This window comes from Melanerpes formicivorus, unplaced genomic scaffold (assembly GCF_026170545.1).
Source record: "Melanerpes formicivorus ecotype bairdi unplaced genomic scaffold, bMelFor1.0.p_v2 SCAF_15, whole genome shotgun sequence".
In the NCBI taxonomy this organism is placed as follows: domain Eukaryota; kingdom Metazoa; phylum Chordata; class Aves; order Piciformes; family Picidae; genus Melanerpes; species Melanerpes formicivorus.
Window position 1 is genome coordinate 11,444,923 of NW_027142367.1, and position 15,907 is coordinate 11,460,829.

The 15,907-nt window shown below is 43.2% G+C and overlaps 1 protein-coding gene across 3 annotated transcripts in view; it reads right to left on the reverse strand.

Annotated features, from left to right (window-relative positions):
• The window catches only part of PIEZO2 (piezo type mechanosensitive ion channel component 2), a 381,856-nt gene that overhangs the window by 108,200 nt on the left and 257,749 nt on the right, over window positions 1–15,907 (reverse strand). For all 3 annotated transcript variants that reach the window (XM_068147620.1, XM_068147619.1, XM_068147621.1), the window contains exons 9-13: window positions 7,068–7,199; window positions 5,972–6,010; window positions 2,493–2,631; window positions 1,992–2,134; window positions 236–472 (exon numbers count right to left, since the gene is read on the reverse strand). In XM_068147620.1, coding sequence (XP_068003721.1) covers window positions 236–472; window positions 1,992–2,134; window positions 2,493–2,631; window positions 5,972–6,010; window positions 7,068–7,199 — 690 coding nt within the window. The remainder of the gene's footprint in view (window positions 1–235; window positions 473–1,991; window positions 2,135–2,492; window positions 2,632–5,971; window positions 6,011–7,067; window positions 7,200–15,907) is intronic.

The following is a 15,907-nucleotide window of genomic DNA, read 5'->3' on the forward strand; positions in this document are numbered from 1 at the left end:
ATTTTCTGCAGAATTAGCATGGAAACCCACAAAAATGCCTGAAATATTTGGTTTTGTATCAGCTTAAGAAGCAAGAAGCAACTTCTTAAACTCTATTTTTTAATGTCTTATCCTTCATTGTAGAACTGCTACTGAACACCTTAAGAATTCTCACAGAAATCCTTAGAGATCTACATTTTTATCACGATATATTTTGTGGTTTCATACATAAATCCCAGCTGTTTGCAACACCTACCTTTGAAGCCAACTCCCCAGGTTCCTTTCTTTCTAAAAAGCCAGACACTTGAGGAAGCTCATCATTCCTGAGCTCAATGCTCCATATATACTGCAATGTCAGCAGTAAATTTCCATAGAAAACCATGAAAGGTGAACTGATCATAGCATATTTCCTTCGGTCCCGGATCATCCACAGTGTGCAAGACCAGATCAGCAACACAAATGTCAGCCAGCTGTGATATGTGATACTCCATGCCTTGGGGAAGGAAGGAAGAGAGGTAAATATGTTCACAGATACATTCAGGAACAACACTGATGCATATTTCCAGTTATGCTTAGTTTATGTTTCTCTACTTAGGGCAAATTTTCATTGTCTTAAGACTCTCATCCATATTAATCAGTTACTGATGCAGCTAGAGTAAACCCCTTGGAGAACATTCAGAAAATGGGATTCTTCAGGATTCCACAGATGAGGAAGAACTCAGTTTTGTGCACTGGATGTACCCTGTTAAGGTTTATAAACAGAATCATTACTCGAGGCCATGTATGAAACACTGGGTCCAGTTATGGGCTCCTCAGTTCAACAGTGATGAAATACTACTGGAGACAGTCCCGTGGAGTGCTATGAGAATGCTGAGGGGACTGATGAGGAAAGGCTGGGAGACCTGGAGCTGTTTAGCCTGGAGAAAGGAAGACTGAAAGGGGATCTTCTCAGTATTGATCAACATCTAAAGAGGATGGGCCAGATTCTTTTCAGTGGTGGTCAGCAACAGAATAGAGGGCAACAGACACAAACTGAAACACAGGAGGTACCATCTGAGCGTAAGGATAAGCTTCTCTCCTGTGAGGGTGTCAGAGCACTGGACCAGGCTGCCCAGAGAGGTTGTGGAGTCTCTTCTGGAAAGATCCCTAACCTGCCTGGACAGTGTGACCCTGTGTAAATTGCTCAGGGTGACCCTGCTTTAGCAGAGGAGTTGGACTAGAAGATCTCCAGAGGTCAATGAAACCTTATGCAAAGAAGAAGCAGCCAAGCTAATTTGTTTTACCATGCAAAATTGGGCCATGAAACTGTTATGGTTAATGTCATCACAGCTGAAACCTTTCCAAACCATTAAAACCAAAGCTTGCATTGGGAATATATATAGAGATCTAATCATTATGCTGAAAACTTGCTACAGTGCAGCTCAAGGTATTTGCAACAAGTGGGCTTCAAAGCAATCAACAGCATGAGAAAGACAAAAGCGGTAAGTAAAATCTTGCTTGGCACAAAATTGTATTTTCCTTGAGACCTTTCTGTGTTTGATCTAGAAAACCAGGCTTTACAGACCTTTTCTTCTCAGAGACCAACTGGATGCATTCAATCTGAAATAGGAACTATATTTTTCAACTGAACTAAATTTACTGCATTTCTATGAAATGCTTTAATTTTGTAGGCAAATTTCTGAGTGGAGCAAAAGCATGACAAGCCTGCTTATGCAGAATCTTGGGAAGCAACAGAAAACTGAATGCCAGTGGTCTTCTGACATACAAGAGACAGCAAAACCCAGGGCTCCCCATCCTGGAAGCATGATGCTTTACCCAGAATCTTACATGTTGCCCTTTCAACAGACCTATTTACATAGGGCAATTATGCATTAATAACCAAAAATGGACCCCAAATGAGGCCATATTGGTATTTTCTAACCCTGATGCAAACTCTTACTGAAAGCCAGTTGATGGAAGCACATTTATTTGTAAAGCCAACAGTATTTTGGGGATTACCCTTTACCACTTACCATCATAGCTATCAGAGCACAAATGTAACTTTGTTTCATGATGAATTGGAACACAGAGACCAGGGCATGTAATTTAACATTTTCTTTTTCCTCCTGAGTAACTTCCTCTTCCTCCTCTTCCTCCTCCTCCTCCTCTTCCTTTTCTAAGTAGAAAAGAAATTCTTATTTGCAATTCCTACTGGTCTCACAGTCACACATGCACTCTCTAATGGCAGAATTTCACTTGTAATCACTCTGATAACTCATCAGTCTTGAGCAAACTCAAGATGGGAACCAAAGGAAAATGACTCCATCTGAAACCAACAATCACTGTATTGGTAAAGTATTTTGGATAGTACACAAAAATTATCAACTGGTCAGCCATCACTGTAAGGCAACAGCAATTCTTTAGCTTCGACAAACCAAAGAGATTACCAAAATGAGAGTAAATTTAAAAGGCCTTGCCTGGACAAAGAGAAGAAAAATTGTGGAACTAAGGGCAATTCCCAGGCAATTCAGTACCTGACATGTCATCTGATGGCTCCCATTTGTACTGTGGTGTCGAGTACATGTCTGCTTTGGCTGGACCGTTCTCTAACGGCAGTGCAGGGTGGATGGTGTGGTAGTCAGCAGGGTTCCCATTCACCGTGACCAGCAGCACCTGCCAGGACAGTGGAGAGAGGCACTGCATTTGGGGTGGCTCATATGAGAACATGACTTCTACTTCTGTGCTTCAATACTGTTGGATTGGCAGCATTAAAGGAGCTTAACAGGTAAGTGCAGATTGCCCAGAGCGGTGGTGGATGTCCCACCCCTGGAACCATTCCAGGTCAGGCTGAACTAGGCTCTGAACAAACATTTCTAGTTGAAGCTGTTTCTGCTCACTGCAGGGGAGCTGGACTAGATGACCTTTAAAGGTCTCTTCCAACACAAAGGACTCCGTGATTATATGAAATTAACATTAATCATATTGCATGTAAAAGCACTGCATGGCAGCTTCCAGAATGAATTGCTGTTAGAGGGTTTTTTAATGCATGCAGTATCAGTAGAATTACAGATCTGTTTCAGTGAAGCTCTTTAGCAAACAGTAAAATTCTGCTGAAACCTTGAACTTCTGCAAATATTTCCTTGAAAAGCTAGCAAGTTATGTTTTTTTTCACATTCCCAGAATGCAATATTGCACTAAGTAACACCTCAGTTTACACACAAGCAGTCTGAAAAGGAATAAAAATGTGGATACACAAGCAAAAGCAGCCAAGTTTCTGCAGTCAGCTGAGCTGTAGAATCATTGACTTGTTTTGGTTGGAAAAGACCTCTAAGATCTTTGAGTGCAACCATCAACCTACTACAACCATGCCCATTAAACCATGTCACAGTGTGTCATGCCTACACATTCTTTGAACACCTCCCAGGACAGTGACTCCACCAACTCCCTGAGAAAACTATTCCAATGTCTGACCACTCTTTCTGTAAAGATTTTTTTCCCCTCATATCCAATCTAAACTTCCCCTGGCACAATTTCAGGTCATTTCCTCTCATCCTATTACCTGATGCTAGGGAGAAGAGACTGAGCCCCACCTCACTACAACCTCCATCCAGGTAGTTATGGAGAGCAATAAGGGCTCCTCTCAGCTTCCACTTCTCCAAACTTAAACAATCCCAGTTCCCTCAGTCAGTCATCTGAGGACTTGTTCTCTAGACACAAAGTCACAGAATTGTCAGAGTTGGAAGGAACCTCAAAGATCATCCAGTTCCAACCCTCCTGCCATGGGCAGGGACACCTCACACTAAACCCTTCACCACCCTTCTCTGGACATGGATCCTTCTTGTAATGAGGGGCCAATAGTGACCATGGTACTTGACTATTTGCATGTGAAGTTAACACACCTACGGCTTGGGAAGGCTAAGGCTGACCATGTGGCTTAGTGCACAAACAGTAGCTGAGTGAGCCCATCTTCAGCCATCCTGCCTTCTCCTATTTAAAACGGCTTTCTACAGGCAATCTGGGAAGGTATCATTACATCCATCTCCTGCATTTCAGTTTAAAGCTGTAACCAAAAGTTCACCCTCCATCTCAGGCAAACCAACACATCATGATTTTCAGACTTTAGCTCAAGTAGTTAGGAAAATAATGGTTATAAACTACTTTCAAGTTTAAAGTATTACTAGTGAGATTTACATTTGCTGCCATCAATAAAAACAGCTGAGGTAAATAAACTGTGGTAAATTTTATAGGACAAAAGGAAGTGGCCTCAACTTGCACCAGGGGAGGTTTAGTTTGGATATTAGGAAACACTGAATCACCAAAAGGGTTATCAAGCCCTGGAACAGGCTGCCCAGGGATCTGGTGGAGTCCCCATCCATGGAGGCATTTAAAAGCCACGTAGATGTGGTGCTGAGAGACATATCTTAGTGGTGACATGAGAATGCTTGATTAATAATTGGACTTGATGGTCTTAAAGGTCTCTTGCAACCAAAATGATTCCACTATCCCAGAATTCTATGAATTATTGTTATTAATGCCACATTTATACCACTTGGCAGTACTAATTCAACACTCTTTCTTTTTTTTGTCTTTCTTTGTCACTTGAATTTCATCCCTTGTGCTTGTTTGGACAATGGCTTCAGGAACCACAATCACAAGTATCTCTCACATTGGCAGAAATTCACATGCCATGGCACTGATGGCAGTACATGCTGAAGCCTGCTTTGGGTATGAGACAGGAACATGTTTTGCCTGCTGAAACTATGAGCAGCCACGTGTGGGCTGTTTCAGAATAATATTTGGGTTGTGTTCACTTCTATTCAGCAGCTACACCAAGGCCAGCCTGTGGAGCATATTCAGCTCTGGTCACAGCTGCTCCCAAAGTTAATCTTTATCTCCATTCTTGTGTGTATGCTGAAAAGAAGGGATGCTTCTGCTCTCAGAGTCTGCTAGGGTCGACAACAGTCAAGAGAAATGGTTCATTTGCTGCCACGTCAAACAAAGCCTTGGATTTTTCTATCATCTGCAAATTGCACTCATGTTTGGTCAGTTGTGCTTCATGGCCTCAGAATTTCAACACAAATGAAAGAAGAAAACAAACAACAAGAGAGCAAAGAAGCTAAATCAAGTTTAAAGATGACTTGCATTAGAAAGCATATTTTGGTATCTTACTGAAACCCAATTAAATGGCAAAGATCATTTGCCAGCTGGTACTACTACAAGCACTTTAGCTTCAAATTATCAATTTTAGGGCTGCCCAGTGGTTTCTCAGTGCAATCATTAAGGAAGCAAAAGACAATTTTATTCAGGCTAATTAAAACTATAGGGCAAATAGCAGGCTGTAACAGTTAGAAGGGGGATCTTTAGCCTAGATCCTGACTGCAAAGACTGAAAGCAAAATAAATTACCATTGGATGTAAAGGAAAAGTAATGATAAGGTCTATATAATTCATTGACTTGCTAATAGGCATATAGAGTACAGAATAAACAGTTCTTTCTCTTTTCTTCTTCTGTCACTTCTGCTTGCACCTTCCCTCTCTCTCTTCCATGGCCTTGCCAGGGGTATCTCTGTTTTTACTACATTGTGGGGTAATGGGAAGGAGGGAGGGAGTGGGAGAGGAGGTGAATGGTTCCTCCAGGGTCCATGCAGGGGGGTCTGAGGGGTCTGTGTTGTTTATAAATTGCATGTGTGTGTGTATATATATATATAACATATATTGTATATTTTGTACATATTAATTGCATTTCTCATTTCTAGATTTTAGTTTGCTTGTAAATATAGCTTCATTTGCTTCCATCCCAAAGTGAGGGGGTCTGGCAATTTTATTTTTGGGGGGGTAGTTTCTCCAAATTAGTTTGGGGGGGGGGGGTAATTTAAACCCACCACACAGGCTAACCATGATAAAGCAGTTTTAAAAGTGTCATCTGGTGTTTTATATGTGTATATATCGGTGTAATCCATATTTGCACACAGGAAGAAGAATTACAACATCACAAAGACTAGTAGTATACTAACATCCGATGGCTTGTATTCATCTTGGGTCATTGACAGAAGCTGCAAAAAGCAATGCAAGGACAAATTATTAAAGAAGCATGGCTCAAGCATTAATAAGTTTAACTTTCTCAACACAGGCATGCACATTTGCTGAATTCTTAAAAAGGAATTCTTAAAAAGCCAGCAGAATTGTACACAAGGCCCCACAAAATGACATTTAGTGTGCCATAGCGTTGACACAACATTAGGGGGGTACAGCAAAACTGAGAGTGTTGCACTGATACTTTAGGTAGTAAAATAAGGAATTAATCAGTATGATATTATACTGATTAACTGCTTTCTAATGTCTTCCTAATGATCTGATGCTTAAAAACTAAGTTTTTAAATGATCATTAGGATTACTGCAATTACAAAACACTCCCAGTGAACCTTTCCCACTAATGTAAAATGTGAAACCTGATTAATTTGCCAGCTCATTTACCATCATGATTATTACAAGCAGCTTTCTTTGGGCTTGAGTAGATGTGGCACAACAGCATTTGTGCATCCCAGATTTGACTGCAGCTCCTGAAATGAGATTTTGCACTGCAGATGGCAGAAAGCAGGACCTTTCCAGGTGCTTTAACACCAACTACCTTAACTGCCCTGCTATAGATATCCAACAAGGATACCAGTATGCTTGAAGGAAGAGAAGATGGCAGTCCTCCCTTACCAGTGACAGTGTGAATTAGAAATCACAAGGCATATCAGATCTTTACATCAGGATTTAGCTCCCTCACAGAATTCGTAGCTGCTTTGCACAAAGTTAACAGCCTCATGACAAAAGCCTGGCCCTAAATGTTTTAAATGCAGAAGCCAAACAACATAGAGCACATTTTTTCTTTACTTTCTTGTAACTTCTACAAAATCTATTTCTTTACTTCCTTATTAATTTCTACAAAATATATTCCTCCTCTGCCACACAGCCTTGATACAGTACCTGATTTACACAACCACACATTAGGATCTTCTTGCTTGCAACCTATATAATGCTGCTTCCCTTAATTTCAAAGTAACTGGGATAAAATTAACTGACTGAAATGTAATTATGCAGAAACCATTCCCCCTCCAGCCTTACTTTTCTCTCATCAGTTGTATAGTGGCTTGCATACCACAGACTGCGTCTTCTCTCTGCTGTCATTGGGATTGGGCTGCAGGCTAGTTCTTTGTCATCTTCCCTGCTAACAGATTTCTCTTCATCAGGCATCTGCTAAACAATACAAATAACAAGACCAGTTATAGCTTTGTAAATAACCGTCTTACCAGGGGAATGTAAAGTTTCCCCTAACTGATGCTCCCTCTGCAAAGTATGTCCCTGAAGCATCTTTTAGTAGCACTCCATCCATGATTGATAACCCTTACCGAGATGACATCTTCAGAAATGATGACAAAGCTGTTCTGTAACTGCTAGTCATAGAATCATTAAGGTTGGAAAAGACCTCTAAGATCATCAAGTCCAACTGTAACCCAACTAAACTATATCCTGAAGCACCACATCTACAGGCTTCTTGAAAACATTTAGGGATGGTGACTGCACCACCTTCATGGGCAGCCTGTTCCAACACTTCACCACGCTGGTCACCCATCTAGGCTCATCTAGTCTTCCTTTTGAGTCAAAACATAAAGACACTTGTGTGTGCTCATGCTCACATGTAGGATGAGGTGAATGGGAAAAGCCAGTATGGCTTTACCAAGAATAACCTTTTTTATGCTGAAATAACTGTCTGAGTGGATGAAGAGAGAGCTATGGATGCTCCTCAGGGACTGATACTATTCAGTATCTTCAAAACTATCTGGATGGAAGTACACACACACAAAGTTTGTGAATGCCACTTGAAATGGGAGGTGAGGTAGATGGTCCAGAAAGAAGAGCCACCATAGAGAGATAGGCTAGAGATGACCCAACAAGAATGCACAAGGTTTAACAAAGATCAAGTCCTGCATCTGCACTAAACCCCAAAGTTGTAAAGGCTGTGGATAGATTGTGTGGGAAGCAGCTCTATGGAACAGGCTCAGGAGGTTCTGGTGCACAAGAAGCTGAACGTGATCCAGCAGTGAACTTGGGCAGCAATGAAGGCAAACATGTGCTGGACTGCATCAGCAAGAGAACTGCCAGCAGATCAAAGGAGGCAATTATTCCACTGTACCTGGCAAGTGTCAGGCCATACCTGCAATTCAGTTCTGGCATCCCCCAGTTCAAGAGAGACATAGAAAATCTGGAGAGGATCCAGCAGAAAACTGCCAAGATTATTAGAGGGTTGGAGAAGCTCGAGGATGCAGGAATTTGGGTTTTCTCTGCCTTCCAATACCTGGATTGTAATTGTACAGAAGACAGAGGTACTCTTCTCACGGGGATGCACGATTATAGCAGAACAAGAGGCTAAGGGCATAATTTCCTTCAGGAAAATGCCTTCTGGATATATAAAAAATAATCACTGGCATTGGCTGCCTTTGTTGGAAATATCCAAGATTTGGTGCTGGATAACTTCAAGAAGTTACATCAGATGATCTCCAGACTGTTCTGTAACTGTGATTGTCTAAGATCCACATGCTCTCTTTCTCCATCTGTGACAGGAACCACTACCACCATATGGAAGAGGACTGCTGACACACAGGTCTTAACTCCATCTTAATTCCATAGCCCAGCAGAGGTATGAGGCCTCTCAAACAGACTTAACACGGGTGTCATTACAGCACAGTGACAAGGTGGGACACTACATATACCATGTACAGAAACCATGCTAGGTTACATCTCCTCTTCAGGTTCCTCCAGGTTTCTTCCTGCACTGTGCCTCTTGATCCTGCAATTTCAACCTTCCCAGCTAAGCTGTCACAAAGCAGCAAAACCTTGCTGTTCATACCAGTGGGTGAAAGATGCTCAACTATGTGGCTCTAAAAGTAGGAAGGAGGTGCTCTAGAGTCAGTGGACTGCATGTGAAAGCTGTGAGCACCTCCAGCACAGTGTTTCTGAGCAAGACTCACTGTCACTGGAATACCATCAGAGAGAAGCTGCCACTACTGAAGTTCCTCTGCACTCTGCCCAATTTCTCATTTCAAACTTTACACCTTTGTTACTATTTGCCTCCTCTACTTAGTTTTCTTGTTTCTCCTCTCCTTCCAGACTTCAATGGAGTTTTCAGATTTTTGGCTCATTTTTCACTTTGAGGGTGACAGAGCACTGGAATAGGCTACCCAGAGAGGCTGTGAAGTCTTCTTCTCTGGAGAGATTCCAAGACTGCTTGGATATGATCCTGTGCAGCCTGATCACCCAGAGGATACTGCTTTAGCAGGGGGATTGAACTAGATGATCTCTAGAATCCATTCCAACCCCCACTATTCTGTGATGGAAATAAATACTAAAAAATGCAGAGGAAGGGATGCAAGCACATAAACTGAATATTATGGAATAATAATAGCAGTGGTTATTGCACTGTCCCATCCATTAATGCCTGGATATTGATCTCAAAGCTAGTAGGAATGGTGGGGATTGAAGGGTACATTTATCCATACTTTTCAAAGTACTGCTTTAAAAAAAACCAAAAAACCAAACCAAACAAAAAAACCCAAACAACAAAAAACAACCCACACCTGTTTTCCTATGTGGAAAAAGTGCTCTAGTATTAAATGCACACAGACATGATCAAACTAGAGGAGGGCAGATTTAGATTAGATGTTAGGAAGAAGTTCTTCACCATAAGGGTGGTGAGACACTGGAGCAGGTTGCCCAAAGAGGTGGTGGAAGCCCCATCCCCAGAAGTTGTTAAGGCCAGGCTGGATGTGGCTCTGGGAAACCTGATCTCATGCAAGGTGTCCCTGCCCATGGCAGGGGGTTTGGAACTAGATGATCCTTGAGGTCCCTTCCAATTCTGACAATTCTACAATTCCAACAAGGAATACAAAGTGCTTGGGTCAGGTTCTGCACTGCTGTTGAATTTAACAAAGCTTGACTCTGAATTCCCACTACTTGAGGACTACCAAACATCTCCTTCCTCTCCTCACAATCTCCACCAGTATCAGTTGTCTAGCAAGTACTGAGCCAAATATTCACTCACACAGCTGTGAAATCTTGCTTCACAAAATTACCCCTGTCCAGCAGAGCACAACAGGTGCTTGTGGAACCTGGGGCAAGGTCTTAATGACTTCGGTAGGACTCAAGTGGAAGTTCAGGAACTTTGCTGAGCTGTAGCCAAAACACAGGTCACATAGCAGCTTGAGAAGTGTTCTGTGATTCTCTACAAAACAACTGGTCAAGTCCACTAATTGTCATATTTTATTTCAGCATGAATACCCTGTTTGTAGGGATTGAAACTTTTTCTCCTGACCATTCTGTCCTTTCTACTTAGCAGATGCTTGTACTGCTGCTTCAGAAGTCGTCTTACAATACTGACTTTTGGGTTGCAACAGAAATACCCATCTGCACTGACACTTGCTGTTTAACTTAAACTCTATCTGCTGCCAGCAAAGAGATCCCTCCACATGGTGTAAAAGCTGGTTTTTGTCTGAACTCGTGGTGTTTCAAAGGCAGGCTCCCAGATTAGGCTATTAATGGGAACTAGCCAGTGGTAAGTGTTCTCCTTGCTTATGCAAAATCAGCTGATATGATTAAGAATAAATCAGGATGTTGAGCAGAGATCTGCAATGATACCCATGGGAACAAGACATCCAAACATCCTATCTGGTTTTGAAACTCTCTCCATTCCAATCCTAACAGTAAGGACCTACTTTTTTAAGTCTTGACTTAGATAAACAATGGTTATTAATTTAGGTTTGCTTCTCAGGGGCAATGGTAGCACATTTCACATATGATTGGGTATTTACATTTGATTGTGAAAGAGCATTCCTAGCCAAACTGTAAGAGGAAATAAACTGCTTCTCTGTTTAAAATATTTGTCACTGCCATTTGAAATTTTAATATTAATGTGGACCACAAAGAGCTGTTTATTAACAGCATTTAGTTGGGCACCAGGGTGACCAAAATAATACCAAAAGACCTAAGATGTAGACAATGATTTTAGACACATTTTTAACCTATGACAGCATAGGGAAGGGTGGGAAAGCTTGTTTGGTCTTTCTCAGACGAAGTCAGAAAACACAGTACTAGTCACATGCTTACAACTTGTGGGAGTCCTTTGACTTGTCTAATTGTGGTGGTACAATTCCACCACACTCATGGGCTGCTTGGTCCAGGTTGTGACTCCTCCTCCTGGGCCACACAGCAATCCACTGGGAAAGTACAGATTGTGAAAGGCAGTGCTCCAGAGCATTAAGCCATTCCCTTAGTAACATATATGGCTTCTGCCTTCTCTATTTTCTGGGGATGATAACCTCCTGCAGTGGACCACAGCACTGAGGCACTCTTGGCTGTCTGACTCCTATTCCCCTCCTTACTGTCTTGGATGATCACTTAATCATCTTGTGTACAACCCCATCCAATTGTACTTGGGTCATGGCCCAGAGATGGGATAGCAGGAGCCTGAGGTCCAGTAAGGTCTGAACATGCACAACTGATGGAAAACCCCCACGACCCTCAAGCTCACAGAATCACAGTATAACCAAGGTTGGAAAGGACCTCGAGGATCATCGAGTCCAACCTCTAGACTGACCAGAATATTGCAACACTCAAGTCAGGCTGAAATGGAGAAGGACCTGACAAAAGGTAATTATCTTAGTCTCTACAAATAGCATTCAAAAATAAGGCCTTTGGAGCATTCCCGGATCTCAGCAGGCTGCATCTAGCATCTTCCTGGAGCTGGGATGCCTCTCAGGACCATCTTCCAACAAAGTAGACACAACGCCTGGGTGAGACCACCTACTCAAGATTCAACTCCCACACAGTGAGAAATGCTGCTGTATTGTATTTACTGTATTACTATTTATTGTAATGGGATGGCATTCAACAAGTCCAAGTGCCGAGTGCTGCACTTCGGCTACGGCAATCCCATGCAGAGCTACAGGCTGGGGTCGGAGTGGCTGGAGAGCTCCCAGAGAGGGACCTAGGTGTGCTGGTCGACAGCCACCTGAATATGAGCCAGCAGTGTGCCCAGGTGGCCAAAAGGGCCAATGGCATCCTGGCCTGCATTAGGAATAGTGTGGCCAGCAGGAGCAGGGAAGTCATTGTGCCCCTGTACTCTGCTTTGGTTAGGCCACACTTTGGGTACTGTGTCCAGTTCTGGGCCCCTCAGTTTAAGAAGGACATCGAAACACTTGTGCATGTCCAGAGAAGGGCAACAAGGCTGGGGAGAGGCCTTGAACACAAGGCCTATGAGGAGAGGCTGAGGGAGCTGGGATTGTTTAGCCTGGAGAAGAGGAGGCTCAGGGGTGACCTCATTGCCCTCTACAACTACCTGAAGGGTGGTTGTAGCCAGGAAGGGGTTGGTGTCTTCTCCCAGGCAACCAGCACCAGAACAAGAGGACACAGTCTCAAGCTGCACCAGGGGAGGTTTAGACTCGAGGTGAGGAGAAAGTTCTTCACCGAGCGAGTCATTCGTCATTGGAATGTGCTGCCCAGGGAGGTGGTGGAGTCACCGTCCCTGGAGGCGTTCAAGAGGGGATTGGACGTGGCACTTGGTGCCATGGTCTAGTCATGGGGTCTGTGTTGATAGGTTGGACTCGATGATCCTCGAGGTCTCTTCCAACCTTAGTTATACTGTGATACTGTGATACTCTAAACACAAAGAGAGACATTTTGGCTAGAGTCTACCCTCTTTTGCCCACCTTTCTACGTGTCTGAGTGATTGATTTTACATATTTGCTTTTCCAGGTGTGGACATCTACACATCTTAATGGCCAGATATTTCAGTTTCTGTATGCTCTGTGTTTATGCATATATGTGTGCTTTGGTTGGAGATGCCTTGCAGTAAGTTAGTGTGGATCTTGTCATCCTTGACCTGTAATTAAATTGCTGGTTTACTGAACTACTTGCCACATTAAGCGCTGCTAAAATCAAACTTTGACCTTTTTCCTTTTTTTGGTTGTTGTTGTTGATAAATCTTGAATTTCTGCTAAATCAAATGGTGTCAAGCATAGTCACCCTTCACACTGATTCTGCCAGTTTTTCCTCTACAGAATCACAAAATCATAGAATGACAGAATTATTGAGACTGAGATCATCAAGTCCAGCCTATGACCTAACACCACTACATTGACCAGACCATGTCACTAAGTTCCACATCCAATCTTAAACACCTCCAGGGATGGTGACTTCATCACCTCCCTGGGCAGTTCATTCCAGTGTCCAATTACCCTTTCCATCAGGAAATGCTTCCGAACCTTCAACCTAAACCTCCCCTGGAGCAGCTTCAGACCATGACCTCTCGTCTTGTCACAAGTTACCTGGGTCTTCCCCCACCTTATTACAACTTCCCTTCAGGTAGTTGTAGAGTGTGATAATGTCCCTCCCCCCGAGTCTCCCCTTTTCCAGGCTAAACAATCCTAGGCCCCTCAGCCTCTCATCATAAGACTTTCCCTCCAGTCCCTTCCCCAGTCTCATTGCTCTCCTCTGGACCCACTCCAGCACCTCAATATCCTTCCTGAGTGAGGGGCCTAGAACTGCACACAGTACTCGAGGTGAAGCCTCACCAGTGCCAAGTACAGGGGCAGAATTACATCCCTAGTCCTGCTGGTCACACCATTTCTGGTACAAACCAAGATGCCATTGGCTTTCCATGTCACCTGGGCACACTGCTGGTTCATGTTCAGCCACTTGTCAACCAGCACTCCCAGGTCCCTCTCTGCCAGGCTACTCTCCACCAGGCCACTCTCCAGCCACTTATCTCCCAGTTTGTAGCTCTGCATCTACCTGAGCAGCTTTTAAATGCCTCAGTTCAAACAATTCTAAACATTCTATAAGAGGGCTCTAAATTAAACTGCTGTTATTCTGCTGACTTCTGTACTATTCCTCTACCACTCACTGAATGAATGGACTCTATTCATGGATTCAGCACTAGCAGTTACAACTGTGAGCTGAAACCTCCAGAGACAGATGCCTCTTCTTATATGCAGAGGTAGAATTTCACAAACCTCAATATTAGAACAAATCAGGATCCAAAACTTTAAAAAAAAAATAAAAATTAAAACTTCCACTGACAGCCAAAGACTTTTTTTAGCTGAGTAAGATCCATACAGAATCCCACACAGAGACTGTACACTGAAATCTCATAGGCACCATACTTTGACAGACTGTGGCACACAGACAAAAACCCTTCCCCCTGAAACTCAAGATTTGAAGTGGGTATTGTTCTTTTAAGATTGTTCAGCAGTATTCTGAGACAACCTCGGAAGCATCTCTCTCAGAGACAATTCCTGCTGCAAACCAGCAGGAATTCTGTCAACAGGAAGACTCCAAGAGCTGGGTTTTTAAACTCTTCTCCACTCTGGTGAGACCTCACCTGGAGTATTGTGTGTCTCGCAATGAGGCCCTCTGTAGTGGTTTAAGCCTTAACTGGGAGTTAAAAGCTCAAATGAGGAAAAGGCTAAGAATCTCTTTCCCACTCCCCCCTCCTCCCTCCAAACAGGGAGAGGGGAAAAAAAACAGGGTAAGGAGCAAATCCACTAAACAACAATCTGGAGTCAGCTTGGAAGTAGAAAGGTGAAGAAATCTTAAATTTTAAATTATATATATGACAATAACAGGAAAAAAAAGGTTCACAAGGGCAAGGAACAAGAGTGGATGGGAGGGGGACAGAAAAGAATAATACAAAACCAGTCTTTCTCTGAGGAGGTGCGGAGGCAGCAGGGAAAAGGATCAGGTCCGGCCACGTGGCTGGGGAGCAGAAGGGCAGCTGCAGTAGCTCTCATCCAGCAGAGGCAGGAGCCAAAAGGAGATCCAACAGCTATGATGTCCTGCTTTTTATACCCTAGCTGGGCAGGGAGGGGGGAGTGGAACAGACTCAGCTTTCCCAGGGGGAAACGCCCTGCAGGGAGGGTAAAGTACCTGCAAGCCCTCCACCCTGCTTTGATTTTTTGTTTTCAGAAAAAGGCGTTAACCCACCACACCCCCAATGCCAGAGACACAGACCTGATGGAGTGGATTCAGTGGAGGGCCACAAAGATGATCAGATCATTGGAGCACCTCTCCTATGGAGACAGGCTGAAAGAATTGGGGCTGCTCATCCTGGAGAAGAGAAAGCTTCAGGGCGACCTTAGAGCTACATTTCAGCATCTGAAGAGGACCCACAGGAAGGCTAGGGAAGGACTGTTTAGAAGGGCTTGTAGTGACAGGATGAGGGCCATGGGCTTGAAACTGGAGCAGGGTAGATTAAGGTTGGACATAAAGAGGAAGTTCTTTACAACGAGAGTGGTAAAATACTGGAACAGATTGCCCAGGGATGTGGTTAAGTCTTGTCCCTGGAGATACTCATGATCAGACTCTAAGTGGCCCTGGGCACCCTGATCTAGTTGGAAGTCTCCCTGTTGAATGCAGGGGGGTTGCACAAGATGACCTTTGAACATCCCTTCCAACCCAATGCAATCTGTGAACCTCCAAAAGATGCAATTCACACAAGAAGGCAAAAACATCAGATCATATGATCTAGAGAGAGCTACACTTCTTACTCTGATTTTAGCATCTGCTCTACCAATATTCTATGTAGCTTAAGTATGTCTTTTTAGACTTAGTATTTCTTTATGTGTAATCTTTCATGCACATTTCGCTCAAACCAGATTTTGTTACAGAGATTCTTTTGAGTAAAGTTTCTGCAATGATCCACTTTTTACTGCAGATAACATCAGGAGGCAGAGGACAACCGCTTTAAGCTGAGCGGCACACAGCGTATTGTCTTTGACATCCACCCAACTATGGGTAGGTTAGTGACGAGATCCAACTTCGAGGTCACTGGGGATTTGAAAGGTAGGTTATGTGCTTAGTTCCATAAGTAATTAAATGCACCACAAAATTCCAAATCAAAAATAAAAGCAAAT